The sequence below is a fragment of the Aulonocara sp. 'chitande type north' Nkhata Bay genome, linkage group LG16 (genome assembly GCF_057382095.1).
Source record: "Aulonocara sp. 'chitande type north' Nkhata Bay isolate Kocher_YH1m ecotype deep benthic linkage group LG16, A_spYH_male_GT1.1, whole genome shotgun sequence".
NCBI lineage: Eukaryota > Metazoa > Chordata > Actinopteri > Cichliformes > Cichlidae > Aulonocara > Aulonocara sp. 'chitande type north' Nkhata Bay.
In genome coordinates, this window is record NC_141359.1 from 17,389,572 (window position 1) to 17,412,928 (window position 23,357).

At 39.7% G+C, this 23,357-nt stretch overlaps 2 protein-coding genes across 5 annotated transcripts in view; one reads left to right on the forward strand and one right to left on the reverse strand.

Moving 5' to 3' along the window:
- The window catches only part of fgf14 (fibroblast growth factor 14), a 115,481-nt gene extending 98,279 nt beyond the window's left edge, over nt 1-17,202 (forward strand). For 2 of the 3 annotated variants that reach the window (XM_086267813.1, XM_086267814.1), the window contains exons 4-5: nt 11,827-12,025; nt 12,705-17,202. In XM_086267813.1, the coding sequence (XP_086123939.1) occupies nt 11,827-12,025; nt 12,705-12,847 (342 nt within the window). In that variant the 3' untranslated portion in view covers nt 12,848-17,202. The remainder of the gene's footprint in view (nt 1-11,826; nt 12,026-12,704) is intronic. The other variant, XM_086267815.1, reaches the window with a different exon arrangement.
- Nucleotides 16,077-23,357, reverse strand: part of itgbl1 (integrin, beta-like 1) — a 49,358-nt gene continuing 42,077 nt past the window's right edge. Inside the window, exons 10-11 of one of the 2 annotated variants that reach the window (XM_086267812.1) lie at nt 20,425-20,538; nt 16,077-16,733 (exon numbers count right to left, since the gene is read on the reverse strand). In XM_086267812.1, coding sequence (XP_086123938.1) covers nt 16,645-16,733; nt 20,425-20,538 — 203 coding nt within the window. In that variant the 3' untranslated portion in view covers nt 16,077-16,644. Of the gene's footprint in view, nt 16,734-20,424; nt 20,539-23,357 lie in introns of those variants that run through there. The other variant, XR_015125520.1, reaches the window with a different exon arrangement.

Genomic DNA, 23,357 nt, shown 5'->3' on the forward strand with positions numbered 1-23,357 from the left:
CACCCTGGACAGGTCGCCAGTCTGTTGCAGGGCTAACACACAGAGACAGACAACCATTCGTGCTCACATTCACTCCTATGGGCAATTTGGATTAATCAATTGACCTATCCCTACAAACTGCATGTCTTTGGATGGTGGGAGGAAGCTGGAGTACCCGAAGGAGGAAGCCGGAGTACCCGGAGGGAACCCACGCAAACACGGGGAGAGCATGCAAAGTCCACACAGAAAGATCCCGGCCTGATGGTGGAATTGAACTCAGGACCTTCTTGCTTGCTCATTTAAGAGGCTATGTTTTAACCATCTTGAGATGTATTGTAGCCTGTTGGCTAAGAAGTAGTGGTGAAAGTTAGGCACATATAGTGTTCCTCTATCCTTGGTCCGCTGTAGTCTATTTAACCCTTTCATGCATGAATTATGACAACCTCAATCTGGATTTTTTTTTTCTTAAGTATTTTTATTCTTCTGTAGGCATGAAAAAATGATTTTTGAACTCCATTTTTTTTAAACATATACTTTTCAAAGAGTTGTTTTTTTTTTTTACATGTCCACTTAGGTGGACAACTGATGTGTGTGGAGTGACACATCAGTGTCCAATGTAGTGGTTTATGTGCAAGTATATCATCAACACTGAAACCAATACAAGAAAACAGCTGTGGAATAGCTGGAGAAATAGTAACACATCATCCACATATGTTCTGCTCCTAGTGGTTTGATTAAAATTGCAAACAGTGAGGGGGAGAGTGGGCATACCTGCCTCCTCCCTCTGGAGACATGCTGTTGGGGAACGCTATAATATGTTTAACCAGTTTATGAAAGAGTTCCCAAAACCAAATTTGTGTAAAAGTTCCAGATAAAAATTCCCAGTTACCTCCATGAAATCCATTTTCTGCATCTAGAGACAATATTGTGGTTTAATTGTTTTTACTGCATGAGTAGTCAAATTAAGCAATCTATGTGTATTTGTTGATGAGTGTCAACCTTTTATTAAACCAGTTTGATCCAGACGTGTTATGAGAGGTGTTATCTTCTCTCATCTTTTTGAGACGGCTTTGCAGATTATTTTAAGGTCAACGTTAATAAGGGATATTGGACAATAGCTGGTGGGAAATACAGGGTCTTTTTCTGGTTTTAGCAGGAGACTAATCTTGGTAGAATTCATATTTGGTGGTGGTCTGCAATTTTCCCTGATTTTCTGCAACATTCTGTGGAATACTGGTGCCAGAATTTTCCACAATTCTGCTGGAAATCCACCACTACCTGGAACCTTTTCATTGGGCATGCTTTTCAGGGCTTCCTGCAGTTCACCTGATGTCAGTGGTGAACCCAGTGCCATCTGATCATTTCCAAAGGGTTATGTTGTTAAAAAAAAAAAAAAAAAAAAAAAAATTGTAAAAGTCCCTGAAAGTGTTGTTTATTCTTTCAGGGTCATATACCAAGTTACTTATTTTTAACTGACTAGCTAGAAACTGACATGATCAGTTACCATGTTCAAAATTTTGCAAGCAAAGTCTTTGTGGTGACATTTTGTTTTTTGGTCAATAATTTCATTGAATTCTACTTTTGCGTATTTTTCTCAGCATTTCCTGTTCCAGCTAGGACACACAGGCTTCTTCTAATGATTTAATGGTTTCTTCTAATTCCTGAATATGTTTGTTTTCGCTTTTCTTCTTACGTGATGAAAATGAAATATTTTTACCTGTCATCACAGCTTTCCCTGCCTGCCAAAGAACAATTGCTGATGTTCCAGACAGGTCATTATAGTCTAAATAGAAAGCCCGTTCTTTTTTAAAATATTTAATAAAGTCTTCATCTTTATGCAATGATGTATTAAATCTCTGCGTTTTACTTACCGGAATGACCTTCTTATTTACTAGAGTTGATCGCTGACAGCTATAGGGTTTATCTCAGTGTCTGAAATGTCACTCAACAGTGAGCTGCTGACCAGGAAATAATCCAGACGAGATTAGGAGTGATGGACATGTGAGACGAAAGTATATCCCCTACGGTTGCTGTGAAGAGATCGCAATGAGTTGCAAAGCCTGGGTCTATAACTGCGTTGAGTACTGTGGAATTAATATTTTTATGTATTAAAACTGCTATTCTCCTTTGCCTAGAGTTATAGCAGGCTGAGAACACATTAGGAAACTCTGGGGTTTTAAGTGGATCTGTATCTGTGGCAGGTCTATGAGTCTCTTGTAGGGGTCGTGGTAGAGTTGTCCGTCCATGTAGGGCCAGTTCACGGCAATGACAGCACAGGGGCCCTTCTAAATGAAGCTGCGTTGGATGGGGAACAGGACCTTGAGTCACTCCAGGATCTCTTTGGGGAACTGGTTGTTTATGCTAAAGTTTGTTCTTTTCCTTCCACCTGCACCTTGAAATGTTCGAATTTGGCCACAATATTCGGGCGTCAAGTCTCCTGGCTCTGAGGTGATGGACCCAGTGGAAGGTGATGTTCTTCACTGTGTCCCATGGAAGCTTCAGGTGGGTCTCGGTGAAGGTTTTAGTGGTAACTTCTGCTTCCTCTTCAGCAGATTCTGGGATGCCTGACAACATCAGGTTATCTCACGTGCTATGGGCCTGGAAATTGATCATCTTTTTTTTTTTAAATGCAGTAAGAGACTTGACCGTGTCCTGTAGCATAGCATTTTCCAAGGATCCCCTTAAGAAGTGGAATTCCAGGTGTAGAATTTCGACCAGAGACAATCTCGGGTGGATGCTGGACAATCGCTTATTGATTTAGTCCAAGATGTCGGCAAGTCTTTACCGGGCAGCAATGTTGTTCCGGGTTCTGCTGGGTCTGCTGAGTCTTCTGTTGGAAGATGAGAAGATGGTGACATGTTCTTGGCTGGGGAGGAGGAACTCTAGGCTTTCTTCCTGACAATAGCATCAAAGCGCCAATCAATTTATTCCTGAAGAGTGTACAAATTCTCCTTCGCTTTCTTCCAGGGTGGTGGAAACAATTATCCAGATGGGTTTTGCTGTTCGTCAATTGTTTGGAGTGTTTAAGCTTCAGAAAGTATTTCTTTCATTCTGATCCACCATTGAGTTTTGTTCACCAAGTTTCCATCGTCTGACATCACTAAAGCATTTTCCGCATCTCAAGCTGTTTAAGTGCAAAACAGTGAGAGTCACTTACAAGTGAATCTACATGGAGGGGACCTGCATTTCCTCTTAGAAAATCTGGGACACTTTTCCTGAGGGTGTAAACAACTCAAACAGAGCAGAGACAGAAACGCTGAAGAGAGGAAGCTCTGTACCTGCAGACTCACCTCTTGGGGTTTTTTTGAGGGGGGGGCTTGCATTGTAAGCCTTGAGTATCCTTGTTTCTTTTTGTTTGTGCTTGGACTTGTGCAAATGTCCATGCACTCTTCTAGAAATACATGTCAACATGTCTGAGATATGCTTGTCAGCTTGTTGCACAGAATAGATTGCTGACTTGCCCGACAAAAGATGACAAGCCAATCTAGCAAAAATCCGGCTGCCTTGACACCAATCTGGCCCCAATTTAAGGATCAACAGCAGCAGAGTGGACAAAGACACACACATACGCACACATTTAATCCCCACTGATCTAGGCGTGGGTGGTTGCACTTTGTGTATTTGCTCACCAGCAGGCTCTCTTGCAATGCGGTTTTTTTAATTGAATATGAACAGAATATTTTTTCTCATATACTTCTTCGCTACAATCTGCAGTGATTTATTCTGAAACCTTTCAATGGTTTCCACTTCCCACACATTCAAACTGACCCCAGTGAAATAAGTTTAGGGGTGGTGTTTGTTGCAGTGTTGAAAATATTCAAAATTAATGAAACTGATATTAAATAAATATCTCATTCCAAGATTTTCAATATCACAAACTGGAGGACAGTAGTGGCATAAATCTTACTGTTTTTGTGTAATTCTGTTGTGCATGAAGTCTGTTATACAATCTATAATCATTCATGGCAGCATTAAGCCCTCCAAAACTGTCTTTTGAGGGCATTTGAGATTTTTTTGAAAGTTTCTTACTGAACCAGCAGAGCACTCCAAGCCAAGAAAGGCACTTTTTATTCTTTTTAAACCCAGATCCTAAATATTTATTGGATATCGCATGCTACAGATTCATCTCTCACTGAGAAAAGCATCATTTCCCTACAGCAAGGTTTTTTTGTGCATGTTTGTGTCTCTGTGCTTGTGTGCACATGTGTGGGTGTGTAATGAGCCAAGGGAGCTGTACTGGTTTGGTGTTAAAGGCTCTGTGCCTTCAGGGAAACTTTATTGAAAGCTTAAGTGCTTCTGGTGGCCAAACACTTTAAGGGTGCCACTGTTTTCTACCACCCTTCCAGTAAACAGTATGTAGGTTAGTGCAGCACATGCATTTTTGGTCATTTGTGTTAAGCTTGCAGAAGCATATTAAGTTAGTGCACATAAATGAACTGATATGATATGCTGAAGTATCTATCTACTTCAGTGAATAAGGAAATATCTTCATCTTCCTCTATAGAATACAGAATGAAATTTGATTTCAGCATATCCAAAGACATTAAAATATGAAAAATAAACAATAAAGTGACTCAATTTTAAGCATTATGTCTTATTGTGTTTTATTCTTTATCATTATTTTTCATTATGTGTTATTTTTCTTTTCCTTTATTTTTCCAGACACGAACTCAATGATTAACAATCATCATTTAACTGCATTCTCCAAGCCGCTCATAAAACACGGTGTTATTGCACATTTGAGTCAGTGCTGGAAAGCATGACAGCTTCACTTTGTGCAGATCCAAAGATCTGTGAAGACAAGGAACAAAGTCAAGAGATATTTCTCTGACATTATGCCTTTGAGGTTTAGACAGGAAGTCATCTTTATCTTACTTTGACTTTTGTCATCTGTTTTCTTTTTTGAAATGCTTCTTTAAATAAACTCCCTGCCGTTAAGTTTAAGCTTTCGTTTGTAAGTTTTCCAAGATGTATATGTTATTGTCGTAACATAATTTAGCTCTTATAAGCACATATGCTTGTGTGTGATGTGCGTTCAGATCGTTTAGGGAAAAGAAAGAAAGAAAACGGAAACTGTACACCGTGTCCGTACACAATTCATCCAGCTGTTTACTACCAGCTCTCCTCATTGGGTCCCGTCTCCTTCTCTTTCTCTGAGGGTGATAATCAGACAGGTCTGCCGAAGCCCCCGTTGTCTGCACACACTGTCGACGTGACTCTTATACATATGAGAGCAGCTTGGCATTGTAAATGCAGCTCAGCTTTCTAGAGGTTGACCTTTTTCCATGGATTAACAGGTTTTATGCTGGCAGCATTAATAAACAATTTCTTCATTTCCACAGTGGGGTAGTGAGCAGTCGCTCTGCATAATAATGTGCCCCCTCCCACATGTCAGTTTTTCTGTTTTGCTCTGGCTGTTCTTTATTTCTGTGCCTGTCTTTTTTGCTTTGGTGACCGGGGCTGATTATGTAGGGCTGAGCTGTTTTGGCCCTCACGCTGTCTGTGGCCAAGGTCAATTATGGCCTTCCCATTCAGAGCATGGCCAATCACGAGCCAGGGAGCCACTGATGTGGGAGCGCCAGGCGGGGGAGATCGAGTGGGAAGAAAATCAACCGTTTGGTGCCTCAAAAATGATTAGATTTTCCACTGGTGTGAAAGTGTGTAGCGTGTCTGAGTCTCCTTCTCCCTGTTCTCCTTCAATGTCACCCATCTTTTCCCAAGATATCAGTTTGATGTTGGGTAGAAAATATTTAGTGCACACCTCTGAATGTAAAGAGAGCATTTTCTGGTTTTTCATACAGCTTCAAATTCATATGTCAACATCAGAATTGCTTGGGGTCCTTTTTTGATATAAGGGGAATTTAATGCCAAAGATTTTAAACGAGGAAAAAAAAGATTTTTTGTTTTTGTTTTTACATGAACGTAACCCATGAATCTTTCAGTGAATCTGGTTTGTCCTTCTAAATGTACTATTTTGCCTGTGGTGAACACAAAACAACAAAATCAATCCCACAGCAACATTTCTTCAAGAAAAGCACAATTGGGTTTTAGAAAAGCCAGGTGTTTGTTTTACCTTAATAAAGTCCCACTGGAATGGTGGCTTAGCTAAAGCACTCTTAAGACTCTTCCATGTACATAAAAAATATTATTTGCGACATGCCATTCAAAGAAAATTGTCTGTGAGACAAGCAAAGATCTCATTAAATTCAGCTCTAGCGGTTTACTTTTCATCTAATTAATGCAGCAAAGTAAGATTTTGTCCCTTTCAGGCAGCAAAACAAAAAAGACACCAATACCTGACTGAGTTGTTCAGAAACTGATGCTGTAACTGTTTAGCCAAGTGTCGTGGAACAACAGCAGTTATTTGAATGGGGTGAGAGTGAAGCCAAACAGCTAAAAGAGGCTAAATGTCTGCAGAATACTACAAATCTGGGTGACTCCCTTCAGTTTTGTTTTTTAATCTCCATTTGCCCTGTTGTAAAGTGTGAGCAGGCTAAATCGTTGATCAGTTTTGGGTCAACTATTTGGAGAGGTTTAATTTCTATTTTGACACGATAAAGTTAATACGCACAATATGACTAGTACACTAATATCAACTCGGCACAACTCAACTTGGTTTTTAGGGTTTTCCATTAGGTGCTAGTTCCTGGTACCAGATACTTTTTAGTACCTGCTCAGCCGGGGCGAGCTGAGTCGATCCAAAAATATGACATCAGCAGACTGCACACCACTAATTGGCATCACTTGCTGATTAATGAGAGCGACTTCTTCACATAAGTCAAACCGCCATTTTTGAAACCTGGCAACGAGGGAAACAGCTGCACAAAAACTGACTCAGACAAAAAGCGATAGACTGAGCAGCAGGTATACCATCGCCTTGATATCTTCAGTTGTTGTGCTGTGTTTGTGTCGCATACAAATGACATCACAGGACTTTTGGCCATGCTCCTACAGCGACGCCACACACATTGATGTGGTACTCAGTTGTAATGAAAAATGACCGAACCAACCACTCAGTTCTGAGTCGATTTGAGTAGAGTCGAGGAGCTACTTGTAGAAAAAAGGCATAATATGGGTGTACGGTAGTTTCTAGCTGTGCCTAATCTCTGCTTGGGTACTCACATACATTTTCTTGAAGTGATGAAATTAGAACAAATGAAAAAAAGAGGGATGTTTTGGGTTAAGACAACGAATATGACAAATGATATGACTGAAATACACACTTCAAATGCAATCAACATTTTGTCTGCTATAGCTGCCTCCTCTGCTCCAAACTCCAATCAAACTGATTATGCTGACCAGACGTCTCATTCCACAAACAAACCACCTCCACTTGCTCAGCCTGCATAAACAGAGACGTGCATCTATGTGAAGGCATTTGATTAACCACAATTACGGACTTGGCTCCAGCTTATAGATTGCTTTGACTCCAGGCTGTTTTGTAGGTGTTATATAAGTAATCAGTGCTGGACCAGCATCAAAATGATGTGCCTAATTACCTGGGGTGCAGCTCACCTGACAAGGAAAAAGCAGAATTAATTACCTTGTTGAATCAAGTCAAGGAACCATGAAGGTAAAAACGTTTTGCTTCTAATCGGCTCAGCAACAGTTTTCTATAGCATGAAAAATCATTTAAACCACTCTTAAAGAACAGTGGTTAGTTTGTTTAACGAATGAATTTGTTCTTTTTTTGGTGTTTTATCCAGAAGAAAAATGACAGCCGCCCCTTAAGACAGCATTTTTCCACAATTTGCTGCAAACTCTTGTGTACAGCCAATAAAACCACATTCTTTCACCTCCCTGGCAGTGTGGACTCATCCCCCCTTACTGACAACTTGGACATAATAAGCAGCCATATGACAAACTACTGCTTGCCGCTGACACACGACAAATAATGATGGGGTTGAGCTTGCGCATCATGCTTGTTTGATTTGAACGCGCTCGTGCTCGTGCTCAGGGTTTTGTCATGTAAGGCTCCGTTTTTATTGCTTCAGCCTGCGGTTTGTCTGCCTATCAGTGGATTGTCCTGCTCAGCCTCTGCGGTCTGCTATAAAAGCAGCATTAATAGTTCTGATCCTAATCCCTACATTCACCACTAGAATAGACTGAAGTTAAGTCTCTTGTGTAATGTAATCACTGTCGAGACAGACCAAAGTCAGTGAGCTGAATTTTTCTGACAAATATCTAACCATACCACCCTGACCTCTCTGTACCTCTGAAGACCTGCAATAACGATTTCAATACTTTATATCTGCAACCAACTGTGGACGTTCACAGGAGTTTTGTTTATCTGACATGTCAGCTGACGCTGGTGTTATGCATCATGCGTTTGTGCCTTCCACTCAGAAATGCCCACGAGTCCTCGAGCAAGGATAGAAAGGACACTCAAAATGCAGCCGGATGCTTCTTAGGATCATTATTGTAATCCCGAGTGTCTTTCTGCTCCTTCCTGCTCAGCTCTCCTTTCAGCTGAATAGTGTCTGGAGGATAAGCTCTGACAGGGGTAATTCAGCAAAGCGCTAATTACATGATAATCATGGCATTGTGTGTCCTGTGTTCCAAACTAAGCATTTAGCCCATAAATAATGACCTCTGCTGTTACAGAGAGAGCCCCATCATCCCCAACTATGAAAAATCTGATATTCAAGAGAGGAGAAAGTTTTTTTCTCTCCAGAGATGGCAAGATTTATTAGGCCACTGCTTTATTCAGGCTGAAATATTTCAGCAACATTTTGATGTATTACCATGAAATGTTGCTGTGAAGAAACCCCATGAGATAAATCCTGCTCAATATTCTTCCGGCTGACTGCCGTGTCTGTTAATAGTGAAAACTGTTCGGAAGAATATTGCGCAGGATTTCCGTGAAAATTCGGTAGAAAGTGTGATACATCTCAGAGAATGAACTCAAGTGACTTGGGTTTCACCTGCATTTTATCTTGCACCACTAGATACATTTGGTCATACTGTGTGAAATACTTCAACATCTAATTGTAAGGCTTCAGTCACACAGGGCTGGAAACCAGTTAACAATTCCCTGAAAACCTTTGGTCATAAGGGAAGCATATCCATTACTCAGCCGGTTGGTTAACTGCTCGATGTCACTCGGTGAAAGTAGTCGCAAAGAGGGTGCGGCACCAAGTTGTGCCTTATTCCTGAAACCACATTTTTCAAAGTGCTCATCTTATACAGTACTTAGAAGATGAATGGTGTCTGTTTCTTGTTTGCATCACACTCCTCACAGTTCTGTGGCCACTTGGCGAGCAGTAGACAAACCTTTGCAGATAAGTCTGTTTCTTTCATTCAAACTATGGGTTAGAGCAGGGGTGGGCAACTCCAGGCCTTGAGGGCCGATGTCCTGCAGGTTTTAGATGTGTCCTTGATCCAACACAGCTGATTCAAATGGTTAAATTACCTCCTCAACATGTCCTGAAGTTCTCCAGAGGCTTGGTAACAAACGAATCATGTGATTCAGGTGTGTTGACCCAGGGTGATATCTAAAACCTGCGGGACACCGGCCCTCGAGGCCTGGAGTTGCCAACCCCTGTGACAATCTAGCAGCCAAATCAATCTCAAGGAGAATTCATGTACAGCACTGTACCTAGTGACAGTCAGCCTCAGCAGACTACGCACCAACTAGTTGGGCAATACACATTTTTCCCCCAGCGACCACTGTAGCCTTGTGTGACTGAGGCTTCAGCAATCAATTTCACAATGACTGCAAGCAGCATCCAGCAACCACTTGCAAGTAGTCAGGGAGTATTCACTTTTACACACAAGAACTAAACTGAAAATCAGTGGCAACAAGTGTTATGGAGTGATATATCCAAACCTAAATTTCTGATTCAAGTCATTGTCAGTACAGTATGTATAGAGTAGGTCAGGAGAGCGGTACAACAATGCATGCAAAACACAGTGAAGGCTCTATCCTGGTTTTAGTCATATTGTGATCATACGCAATACCATCGGGGAAATGCCTGATTGGCAATGGCTTAATTTTTCAGTACGACAATGATCCCAGTGCAGTAAAAGCATGTCTGGATAGGAAAAACACACAACAGAACACTGTCAGTCATGGATTGGCCTCCCCAGAGCCCAGACCACAACGTGCGGGATCACCTTGACAGAGAACAGAACAAAAGACAAAAAACATGCAAAGAGGACTTTTGAATGTCTTTTAAGAAGCCTGGAGAACTATTCCTGAAAACTACTCCAGAGCTTGACTAAGAGAGTTCAAGAGAGTTCAGGCTGTGCAGAAAAATAAATGGGGCCACAACAAGTATTGACTTTCCAGCATTTTAGAATTGTACAAACTCTGCTTTCGCCTAATATATTGTATTTCCGTGTATGGCTGCAGATGTTTTAATAAATTGCTGCAGCTATTTCCCTGATGAAGCGTGAATCAAGACTTTTGCATAGTACTGCACAGAATGTGCAGAAATGACCTTTCTTTTCTTTCCTCCTTCCTTTTGTGTGTGTGTTTGTGTGTGTGTGTGTGTGTGTGTGTGTGTGTGTGTGTGTGTGTGTGTGTGTGTGTGTCGGAGAACAGTCCCCAAAGATCCCCTAACCTTTCATGAAGCACCATTGTCAGATCAATATTTTACACTGGTTTATGAAGAAATGCCTGCAACAGGATAATTATTATTAGCATGCTGACACATTGAACAACTGTGAACATAATCACTGTTTTATCTACTGAAGATTAGCATAGAATCAAAGGGGTGCAGAAAAATAGATAAACAGTCATCAAAGACTCGCTTTCATAAAGATGTTTGTGTGTTTAGTTTTACATTGATTAGCATAGAAATTAGTTCGCAGTGGTTAGGTGATGATATTGCATATAACACAACCATTATATTGAAGACTTTACATATTTCTAGCTGAGAAGGTACTCCTTATAGTGATCTCTAAGGAATATTGTCACTGACCCCAGACATTGAGAACCACAGCAGTATGACACTTCCTGTGGTTTTATGAACCAATTCAGTGTGAACAGCTCACAACAGATGTGGTGGATGTCTCCTTTGTACGCTTTGATTAATATACCCCAATGAATGCCTTTATTTTTAGCTTGCTGGGGCAGACAGTGTAAAAAACGTTTTTATTACCCTTCTGGCTGGAGATGAATAGGTAACAGCAGAAAGAGATGTGGTGCCTCTGTCTTCATTTGTCATAGCCAGATTGAGGTGTAAAGGATGAAAGAATCACTTGATTAGCTCTATCATTATCTGAACAAAGTCCAGAATACAGTCATAGACAAATTGCTTAAAGCAGATAGAATATGTGGGGGAAAATGAGCCCCTTTGGATTTTGCCAATTAAAAACATTGAGAAACTAGCGAAGCAAGTCTGGCTTGGCATCTGGGGTGAGGCGTGGTGGTCCTCGGGTCACAGTCTAACAATCTATACTTTCTGCCAGGAACATGAGCTAATTGACTGAACGAGTGCTCTAACATCAGATGTCAAGGTTAAGGCCAAGGAGAGAATGAGAGTTGCATCGTCAGGCTCAGCCTGAATCAGGCATGCTTACACCGACTGAGGCTCTGCAGTGCTCATCCTTTTCAAGACAGGCAGAAGTGTGAAGTTCATGTTAACTAGTTGGGTGGTTTCACATTATTCTGCACAATGTGAGTTTGAAATAAAAATGACACTTGTCCCAGTGACCCGCATTCAACATTAAATATAAATTATGACATCTTTTTTATTCTTACACAATATGAACCATGAATCATTGATTTAAGCCTGCTTTAATGTCTCCCGGTGCAGATTATAGCCTCGTGAAGTATCATTTTCATTTTTTTCCCCTAAGCATTGTTTAAAATCTGTCTCCTCCACTTTTGTCTCTCTGCAGGAACTCTTTACAGCAGAATGCAAGTTCAAAGAGTCGGTGTTCGAGAACTACTATGTGATCTACTCGTCCATGTTGTACAGACAACAGGAATCGGGAAGAGCTTGGTTCTTAGGGCTCAATAAAGAAGGCCAAGCCATGAAAGGGAACCGAGTGAAAAAAACAAAACCAGCTGCTCACTTCCTGCCCAAGCCATTAGAAGGTATGTAGCAGACATACAGAAAAGACGATTATGCATCTAAAACTGACATAATGTGCTTGACAACTGCTGCATCATACTACATGACAAGATTCCATAATACTAATTGTATAACTATGTAACTGTAAAGAATATAGTATATGTTTGATATGCTTTTGTATTTGTGTGCTGATTCATTCTTTTGCTCCTATAAGCATAGAGCATAGGAGGCAGGGCTGTTCTGTAAGTGCAGCATGAAATGTTGATAGTCCAGCAGATGCCACCATCAATCTTGTCAGCCACCAGCCTGATTGCTTCGAATTATTTAAGCAGAGAATCAAGTTGAAGTGTCCTGTCAAGGCACCGTTACAGCTGTAGTGTAGTGGCTGTAAAGTGGGGGATAATGAGACTCCTTTGCAGCTTTGTCAAAAAGTCTTTGTGTTTAGATTGTGTCTTGTGTCTCCATCAGCCCAGATAGATGAAAAAAAAAGTGAGTCAGTGCAAAGCTCTGTTAATCAAAACACAAATTTATTTTCCTTCAGTAAATTGCCTATTGTCTTCAATGTGTGAGAATTTGAGGATTTTTTGTGTTTCTACCACACGTTAGGACTGAAGAACAAGAATAGGGGATAGACGCTGCTTTAGTAATTTTCAATGTGTAAACTCTCTCTGTTTTCTCTCCTTAATTTTTCACCCCTGACAGTTGCCATGTACAGAGAGCCATCTTTGCATGATGTTGGAGAGACAGTGCCCAAGGCAGCAGTACCTCCCAGTAAAAGCACAAGTGAGCCGGCAGTGATGAACGGAGGGAAACCCGTCAGCAAGCCCGACAAACCCACCACATAGCCACGCCAGTGCCTAGTGTATGTGCATGTGTTGGAGGGGAGGAATGCGACGGAGACAGGGCTTTATCCAACTAGACTCCAGACCCTTCTGCAGATCCAGGCGAACCTCCCTTTCTTTCTTCTCTCGCTCCTCCTTTTTCTCCACCTCATTCTCTCAAATTCTCCAGCTGCCTCAGCACAGGCAGATGGATTCCTGAGGTGGCCGACTTCATTCAGCCCAGGAGGGACGTGCGTTTCACAATGACGCTTCTGGTACTTTGCTTGATGATGATTCCCCCTAAAAACCTCCCCCTTGTCTATGATGCCCTGTTGCAGCAGAGTCTGTGTACCTTCAGATCTATTTTCTATACCACAGTTCACCAGCTATGTTCTGGGATAGAGACTGTATAGATAGAGTAACTATTTGGACTGTTGTCCTCTATTTTTTACAAGTGCGTCCCCCTCTCCCTTTATTTCTATCTTTAGTCACACTTTTCTCTTTGTCAAGTAACCTAGAAAACATTTTGCAAGGGGGTTGCGTGATTTTCTAAGAAACACATGAACACAAATGTGGCATAAAAAGCAAAGACATGGGGAAAAGAGTCCAAATTTTCTTCTTGCCTACAATATGCACACACTCTAATAGACAGACACACAAAGTTTGTGTTGAAAATCTGAGATTTTTTTTTTTTAAAACAGCCAATAAAACACGCTGGAGGCTGGCAGATAGCTCCTGCAATCATAGCTGATGAAGTGCTAATTACCGCCACTGCAATCAATGCGAGGAGCTCCCTACACACATACAAACACACATACACATTTATAAACAGATGTGTGTGTGGGTGGGAGAGCGCTGTAAGGAATGGTGTATACATATCACTATCTAGGTCCCACCAGCGGTTCTGTCCGCCTTCTCTGGTAAATAGAAAATCTGAAGTCTATTTTTCTTTAATCTTATTTCAGAGCGTGGGCTCTAGGAATATCTCTAGGCCTTGTAGGCCTCTGTCCCTCACTCACCGACTTCTTTGGACTATGAGGCAAGGCTTGTGGCTTTGACCCAGATGGTCTATAACTCCAGCACTGGCAGCCACCTTACAGCAGTGTCTACATAAAGCCAGAAAACAACATGGCTGAAAACCAGTAGGTGACATTTACACTGGCTGCATCCCTATTTGGTTCAGCAAGCTAAAGCATGGACAAGGTTAATATTGTGTTCTCTCTTCTTGCAGCAGATATACAAGAGATGGCTTATATTATAACATTTTCACTGTATAAAACTTAGGGAAAATGACTATTAAAAATCATAACTTTTTAAAAGACTAGATATTATTATTATAATGAGAGAATTTGTCTTCTAGCTCAGCATGCAGAGTCCAGTTCTGATCATCTTGGCCTATCACGTGCCTGTTTGGACCTTGATTCCCGGCATGCAAAAACAAGTTCCCAGTCCCCACTGGGCCAAAGGTGCCTCACCCACCCTATACATCCATGTAGACGACACGTAGCATTATTCACTGAAAAAAACACACTCAGATGTATCCATTCTGAAATGACCAAAGTCTTTTTTTCATCCCAAGAAGAACTGATTCTTAAAAAAAAACAAAAAAAACAGAAAGAAAGAAAACAAATCTCGATTCTCTTTCTGATTCAATTCACGGAAGCTTTCACTGTGATAGCATTTGTTCTGTCCAGAATAATCAACTCTGCTCAGATCCACAAAGGTCTTGACTGATGTCACTTTGGAAAAGTACATATACCTTGAATAATCACATGCATGTATTTTCTACAAGGAGTAAGGTATGGGCATTGTTCTTCACTATGTGCAAATGGATGAGCACTGAAGTTCAGTGTAGGAGTTGAACAGGCATGTATCACAGCTGCGGCACACTCACCGCACTTTGTTTTGCATTTTCATCATGACTGTTAGCAGTTTATCAAAGCTCTGTGTGATCAGTGTATTTATGTCCGTCTTGCTTTACTGGTTTTTCTTTTCCTAATAGTTTAGTTAAGTAAGATTTAGAACATTAAGTAGATCGTTGCTGCCGTATGCTGCTAAAAGTGCAACTATATTAAGAACTTGATTTGGTAAATATCATTTTTCTGAGTTTATTGGGATTATACATGGCCATTTCTTATTACAACACATCAAAGCACATCACATAGATATCAATATTTGTCTGTACAAAGCTGTTAATCCTAAAAATGGTGTCATATACACACACACAGGAGCTGGAAACCACTGTCATCCTCCGCTCTTACAAAACTCTACATGCTGGGCTGGTGACTGCCCCAGCCCTGCAGCCCAGTTAACTGGCTCCTTCAAGGCTGGCTTTATTTTTGTAAATGACCAGTGTGTACAAGTACATCTGTTTGGATTGCTGTAGCCGCCATTTGTTTTGTTCGTCCTCATCTCTCTCGTATACGGGTTGTGTGTCGATTTCGTCTCCAGATCCCAATCGCGTTTTTGCTTTGTTACCCCCATTTGTTCAAATGTGTTACGAGAATATCCTAGCTTCTGTTTTCGAACCTCTTATTTTGTATGTTGTCCCATCTGCATCTGTTGCATGGGGAGAGGATGGCATTGATGAACTGCATGTAGTAGGCTATGTCAATCAAGAACTGTTGGTATGTACCGCTAATTTTACATATATGCAACGAGTTTGTCTACACTATACAGTTTGTGTTTGTTGTATACACATTATACAACATATTGAATAAAAAATATTTATATAAAGGTATACTGTAAAGTCAGTAACATACTTAATGCAATATAGTGTGCAGTATATTATTGCACCTGTCATTTTTCGGGGACAAAGAAAACAGAGGGGATTGGCTAGTTTAAGCATGAAAAAGGCCAAAGTAGAATTTACATTAAATTTCCTTTGTGACTTCTTATTGGTCCTTTTTTCAAGTGGTGACTGAGCTCTTGTGTCAGTGCAGCTCTCATCCCCTGATACCGCCATTTGAAGTGACATGGACATCCAGCATGCCACAACTGAACTATTTATTCCCTTCTCTTTGTTTCTTCCACTTAGAATTTAACCACTACTAAGACAGTAAAGGTTTCAGGGCAGACTGTTTGTTTGACGGAGGAGAGTAGGCACTAATAAAATGATTTATTTTCGAATATATCTCTCTCTATATATACCATTGCAAGTATGCCCATTGGAGTTATGTCATGTTATATAACAAATTTGTAACCATGTATGATTAAGGTCTTTGCATTGTTTTCCATGCAAAATGTTGTGTCATGCGGCACATTTAATGTTTTATTATGAAAAAGAAATAAAAAACCTCAGCGTAACCTATGCCTCGAGCTTTCGAGTAAACTTTCAGTCCAGTGTGGGAAGGGCAGACCATTTACCAGTAAAAACAGACCACAGTATCAAACATATTACTACAAAGTCATCTTAATGATACATTTTATCCTCTCTCCAGCATTTGAAACTGTCATGTACTTGCATCCTATTATATATAGCCATTTGAAATATGTAAGCATTCCTACAATATCCAAAAAAAAAAAAGCTGCTTTGAAAACATAAATGTTTACATTGTAATATGATTTAAGCACAGAGCTATGGCTGTTTCTTTTCATCTACAAAACCCAGTTTTAAAAGGATAGTTTGTAACCAGTACAATAAAACAATGAATGCTGTTTGTGAAATGCAGAGCTACGTCCATGTTTAGTCTTCCTTTCTCCTCCCCGTGGTTTCGATAACTTGGCGTTTCACCAGCTTGGTCGTGACTCGTGGTGCTCCTGGTCACACTGGGCAGCCAGGTCTCAATTCTCTGAACCCAGTGTCCTGTTCTCTGTTGGCCTCAGTATTCTTCTCCCACCCAGATTTCACAAGCATTCCCGTTCCAGCCGTCCCAGCACTCGCAGTTGCCACAGTTGCACAACCCATTCCCTGTGAGATGTGAGAAGAAAAGCTGTGAATTAAAAGAGCTGTGCCATCATGCCTGACCTTTAACAAGGTTCCTCTTTTCACACTCCTTGCTTCCCTGGGTGCAGCTCTCTGATAGGGGATGGAGACCAATGACATTGCTCGGGACAGTCTGTGGTTTTCCACTGCTTCTGCCTTAACAGCAGGAGAAACATGGAGTTTAATTACTTTTCGATATTAATTTATTCGTGTTTTGTTTTTACAACATTTGGACAAAGCTCAAACATCTCTATATATCTGACCAGATCCTGTAGTAGGAACACAAACAAAATGAAAACGAAATAGGATCATAATATTACCAGAAGTCTGACTAACAGAGAAGTTAAGTCACCAACCCATTCACACTGGTTGTTTTAGGACTGATAAATAGTCAAGACATATAGTTTTTTCTTCTTTATCTCTAAAGAGGGCCAAAGTGGCATAACATGCTACTGTAGGAATTATATCGCTACAGTATATACCCCACACCTCCCCATAAGCTTCCGGAGCTGTCAGTCAGAGGTGCTGGGGTTAGGAAGAGGGCTCCTGCTGGTCTCCTGTCACACGGTTGAAAAGATACATCTACCACCAAATATCTCTGTGGGAGAGGAGGGAGGAGTGTAAGCCAACAAGGAAGTAGTTGAGAAAAGAACCAGGAAAGCGATACAAGGAAAGAAGCAATTACAAAGACAAGACCAGAGTTATTTCATGCTCCTAGACTAGAACTGTAATTTCTCAGTTTTTTTTTTTTTTTGCTTTACTGCCTTGTCCATGGGCTTCAGTCCTAAACTCATTTGTTCCCAAAGAAATAAACATTTAAAAAACAATCATAAAAAAATTAAAAGTTAAATATTTTCCTATAAGAGAGCTGAAAATTGGGGGGGGGGGAATAGTTAAAAGGATTAAATACTGCATTTGTTGGCTGACCACTTCCATTTATAGATTTATAACATTTTGGGCGAATATTTACTGTACAGTATTTACAGAGTATTTTCTTAGTACAATCTGTAAATGGTTATTTTTTTAGAGTTGGTCTTACAGTCCTGTGAGGTTTTACTATGATGGTAGGTCTGAAAGTCATGGTCAGTGAAACCTCTGCTTTGACCTCGAGGTCTCTGCATAGGCGACGTCTATTTAAGTGTCTGGAAGCCTCAAGAAGCAGCCAGACTTTCAGGCTCCTTTTCATCTAATTTGAAGATAGTCAAGGATCTCGCTGTTCCAATATGTGAAAGAAGAGTAAGCACAAAAAAAGTCAGTATAAAAAGAAAAAAAAACTTTCTGAACTTCAGACGTGGATGATCACATCTGCTCACCTCTTCCTGAATTTCAAGATGTAGCTAAAATAAACACGTCTATATTTTGTACTTTGTATCTGTCTCCTGAAGGATTTATTGCTGCACAGGTGAAATTTCCATGATTTACTATTGATCTGGATGTTTTATAGGAGTTTTAGAATATTGAACAACATCTCTCTATGTATACATATAAGTGCCAGATTAAGATTTATTATTGGTTCATGCTCTCCTCAACAAAAACATCCACAGTTCTTCGTTTATTCGGAATTTACTTAAACCAATTTTTTCCTGACTCACAAACATTTCACATGATTAAACAGCTCTCATGAATACCGTAAACTCAAACCTCTTCTTCATTTTATTTTCATCCCACTGACAAAACACAAATTGAAAAAATTGTACATGGTGAGAAAATGTTGTCATTTATTTTGGTTTTTTTGTTTCACATATTTACCTGTGTAGCAGGCGACCCGACAGACATTTTTGTCTCTCTTCTAATACGATTGCTGAAATTATCATATGCAGTGCATGAAATTAGCCAGCAAGCATTGCTAATATGCTAAATTTTCCACGTCACTCATCAGTTGTATGTGTAATGAGAATCCACAGCACTGAAAGATCCATGAAATCTCTGGATGCAAAGTAATTTATTGGCTAACTTTTGTCAAACATTTTTAATCTTTACAAAATGGCAAGAAATGACTCAATCACTGCTGTCTGAAAAAAAAAAACCCCACAGCCACAGCAACTCTTTTATCCAAATATTAAATCCCTTTCTGGAATTGCCTTTCCATGTAAAACACTATTCCAATAAAATAACTTCCAAGGATATGGTTACTTTCACATTTATACTGCAGTCAGTAATGGTAGTCAGGCACATTTGCCAGATGCTCTAATGCATTTTCTTAGTTTGCTCCCTGTGTTTAAGCAATGCCGATCTGCATTTGGAAACACTGATGCTCATTTGAATGACATTAAGGCTGACATTTGGACTCTTAAAGTCATGATGAGAAGCACTTGTGAAGCTATTCAGATTCTGACAGGCCCCCAGGGCAAAAATAATTAGATGTGTACTAAACTTTCCACAGTCAGTGATGAGAATAAAGCTCCTGTGGATAAACAGCCATATGGCATATAGGTATGCAGTTGTTTATGGTTGTCAGGCACACAACCACAGCCATTAACATTAATACAAAATGAGTAATACAAAAACAACAACAATAAACAGTGTACAAAATGTTTAAAAGTGCTCATTATGGATTTCAGTTACGCAAATCTTACAAACTTCCGACATAATTTAGTTATGTTAGTCATGGTTTTGTCAGTTATGATTAGCTGTTTTAACTATTCATCCGTTACATGTAGTGCATTTAACAGCTAATCACTGCTTAACTAGCTATTAAGTGTTTAGATTTAATATAAGCTAACAGTTTTAACTGCTATGATAGTTGTTTTGTGATCAGTTTTACTGTTTCTATAAAAACAGCTGCCAAACAAGCCCACACCCCATCTCTGGTTCACTGGGATTGTTACTCATGAAAGTAATTTGATTTTAACACGCGGCTAAAATTCTGCTCCAGTATTTTCTTTTAGAAAACCCCTAAAACACCTTTTAGGGGTGTTTTAGGGGTGGTCACTGGTGGTGGTCAGAGGGCCCGGTGGCGCCTGTGTCCGGCAGCCTCGCCTCTGTCAGTGCGCCCCAAGGCAGCTGTGGCTACAATGTAGCTTGCCATCGCCAGTGTGTGAATGTGTGTGTGAATGGGTGAATGACTGAATGTAGTGTAAAGCGCTTTGGGGTCCTATGGACTAGAAAAGCGCTATACAAATGCAGGCCAGTTACCATTTTCAAAAACAAATGTTTAGAAGCAAGGCCATTAAAATGGCTTTGATTTAACTCGAAACCTTTTTCGTCCTTAGTAAGGGCCAAGCTTTGAAAATGTAAATTAGCCCCTGCTTCTCCCAGCATCTCTGCATCTTGAGCACACCTGCCCACCTTCCACTCTATTCAAACATCATAAAACTACTCTCCATTAGATAGAGGCAAGTTGCACATTTAAATTAATTCAGCCACACACATTTAAAACATAAATTGGTTTTGAAGAAGAGCAAATTATACAGTAACCCCAACAATGTAGCGTGCTGATCTCCCTTTTCAGTGTTAGAAATACTAATGTAATAAAAACATAAACCTTCAGCTTGACTATTCTCATGGAAATAAAACATCTGGCAGTCTCTGGGGCACTTCAGTCCAAAGGTGGAAATGCTCAGCTGTGACTTTGACTTTTATATTATCCATTATCTTCTAGTATTTACCATTTTTACTTATTCTGATTGTATCGACTGTATTCGATTGATTGTCTCTCTTTTTTTGATTTCATTACCTGTGCAGATGATCCCGTCGTGCTTATCACACTCTCGGTCGTCACACTCACAGTACTCTCCGGACACCCACCAGTCTTGGGGATTGCAGATACACTTACCACAATGACAGGAACCTGTAATACACACATGCAGACCACACACACACACACGAGCATACACATTGTATATTAACTGTATATTAACATCATTTTTTTTCATTTCAGCTGGGATTTTGGCAGTGTATATTCGTTATTTGCTGTAAATTACTTATTTTGCACAGAAGATAATACTGGGCTGAGTGAATATGACATGTATTCTGGGGAAATGGACACTAATATGCTTTCACCACCAGGACACCAATCCACCCACACTTTAAACTTCCTGTCATGCCCATCAGTGTCTATTCTTCTCTCTATCATTCTCTCTCTCACTCACTCTTAAGGGCAGCAGCAGGATAATAAAGTATTAAAGACTGGTAGAGAGAAACAAATCTACTGTTGTCCACTTTATTTTTCCTAAGCTCACACCCAGAGGTCCAGCAACTATGGTTTCAATCCCCCCAGTTTGTATCCACATTCAGTGGGTTGCAGGAAAACCACTATGAAAGATGGGAGCAGATGAAGTAAGAAGAAGGAGAGAAAGTGAAACGGTGAAACAACAGGAGGAGGCGAGGAAAGGTAGCTCTTGTGCCTCGGTGTAGCGGCGCATGGAGAATGAACATGCTCGTCTTCATTTTCACACCATCCTCGGCTTTGCAGGGCTGGACTCAGAGCAGCAGGTCTATTTCTGTGGATTCACTGCTATGCAACAGAGAAAAAAATCCTGCTGCGTGGTGTCATTTGCCACCTAATGATACATACAATGTAGTGACAATGCGCAGTGTAAAGAAGTCGACAGCTGCTCCTGCTGCAACTAATGATCAGTTTATTTACTGTCAATTAAAATTTCTATACCTCCAAAATTTAGTCTATAAATATCAGACAATAATTTAAGTACTCTAAATACAACTATATCAAGAGATTAAGCAAAATAGTACAACAGTGAAATCAAAATCTTCCTTTTGATCACAATACATGATGTGAACAAGAACATTTTTGTTAATTTTCTATTACCCACCTTAATTAAATACGCTCAGCTGCCTGAGATTGAATTATTTGACTATAATGCTGCACGATAAAAGTTTGCCAAATAAAAGTCTTTTTTTTTTTTTTTTTTTTTTTTTTCTAAGTATCTAAATCACAGACTACATGATAAAAATGTTTCAGTGTAAATGTAAATCTTCTAAGTAACATCATCTTCTAGTATTATCTGAATTAGCCTAATTTCACTGATCAGGACATAACTGCTTGCACTGAATCGCCAATCAAGTCTGATACTCTGATTATCTCCAATAGATTGAGACAATCTCTCCCTTTTAGTATTTCCTTGAACTATTCCTTGCTTTCCTTGAGTTTAGCTGCCTTTTTAGATGAATTTTTCAGACTGCTAATAAGCTTCTTTATTATTCCTAGAAGGGATAAAGGAAACATACTTAACATTATAAAATACCTTAACCCTGGCTTAGGTGAGGAGCCTCTGTATTCACTGTCCTTTCATGTAAATCCTATGTGGTCATCCATAGTGAATTGAGGCCTTGAGTTGTTCCTATCAAACCACAACTTATCCTCAGAATACAAATGTATCAGTTTTTGGCTGAACTTCCTATTATAGCTTGGTAATAAGAAAATTATTGTTAAAAATTATTAGGATAAGTAAAATGTAAATAATACACAAGCAATACTTTGTACTGTGTCAACAGTGGTTGTGGCTCAGTAATATTACATTCAAATATATGATTTGGGGGGGGGGGCAATAGTGTTAATATTATGTTTATTGCTGAAGCATACTACTTGGAAAAATGTGTGGTAGTTTCTAATTAATACCACGTTAACAAGCTAATAAAAACAAGCTTTAAGAAATGTGATGATTTCTGTGTAATAACCAGGAATCAGCCCTGCACAATTCAGATATATTATACTACTATACGACTGTATAGTTTCATAGGTATACTATACATAAGGCTATGAACTCTATATTTTTGGTGTCCACGCCGGTGGAAACCTAAACAAAAAATGCATTAAGAGGCTCTCATGTCTGTGTCTCAATCTTGCAGCCCATGTCACCTCTACTTGCGGCCCGCATAATGACATGAAGAAATATTTAAAAAAATTATTCACAAAAATGATTTAATATGAAGGCAATAGGCAGAGTGTTACAGGCATAGCCCTAAAGAATGTAGCCTCATGGGCAGTGTAGTCCGTGCTGCAGGGAGAATGGACTGCTATACCCGTTATGTGTCTGTAAGCATGAGGGAAGGAGAAAAAAAGAGTCGAAAAGCAAGAGATGTCACCGACCAGAAACGGGAGATGGAAGCATGTAAATATATATATACAAAGTTGACCCAGACAACAAAGTAAAGCTAGTTTTCTGTATGAGATCGCTTCAAAAAGTGCAGCCTTACCTAATGTCCACCCTACTCTTACTCATTTATATTAAGATTTAAAAATCTAGTTGGTATGGCAAATAACCTTTAGTAATAGTAATAAATCACACAGCAATAGGACATTCATGTAGTTGTAAAAAGCATGATAATATATTAAGTAATCCAAAGTATTCAGAATACGTTACTCTCATTGAGTAACGTAACGGAATATGTTACAAAATACATTTTGGGGCATGTATTCTGTAATCTGTAGTGAAATACATTTTAAAAGTAACCTTCCCAACACTGCATATTTATGCATTTCAACTGTTTGAATGATATGTGCATTTGAAAACAATGGGAATGGGAAATAGGTTTCTGAATTTCTAAGATTTTTAGAAAAAATATGTGGTTATACTTTTGTTGCATTGCTCTTTTATGTGTGGAATATGATCAGCTTTCAGTGGATGTTCATTATATTAGCATACTATT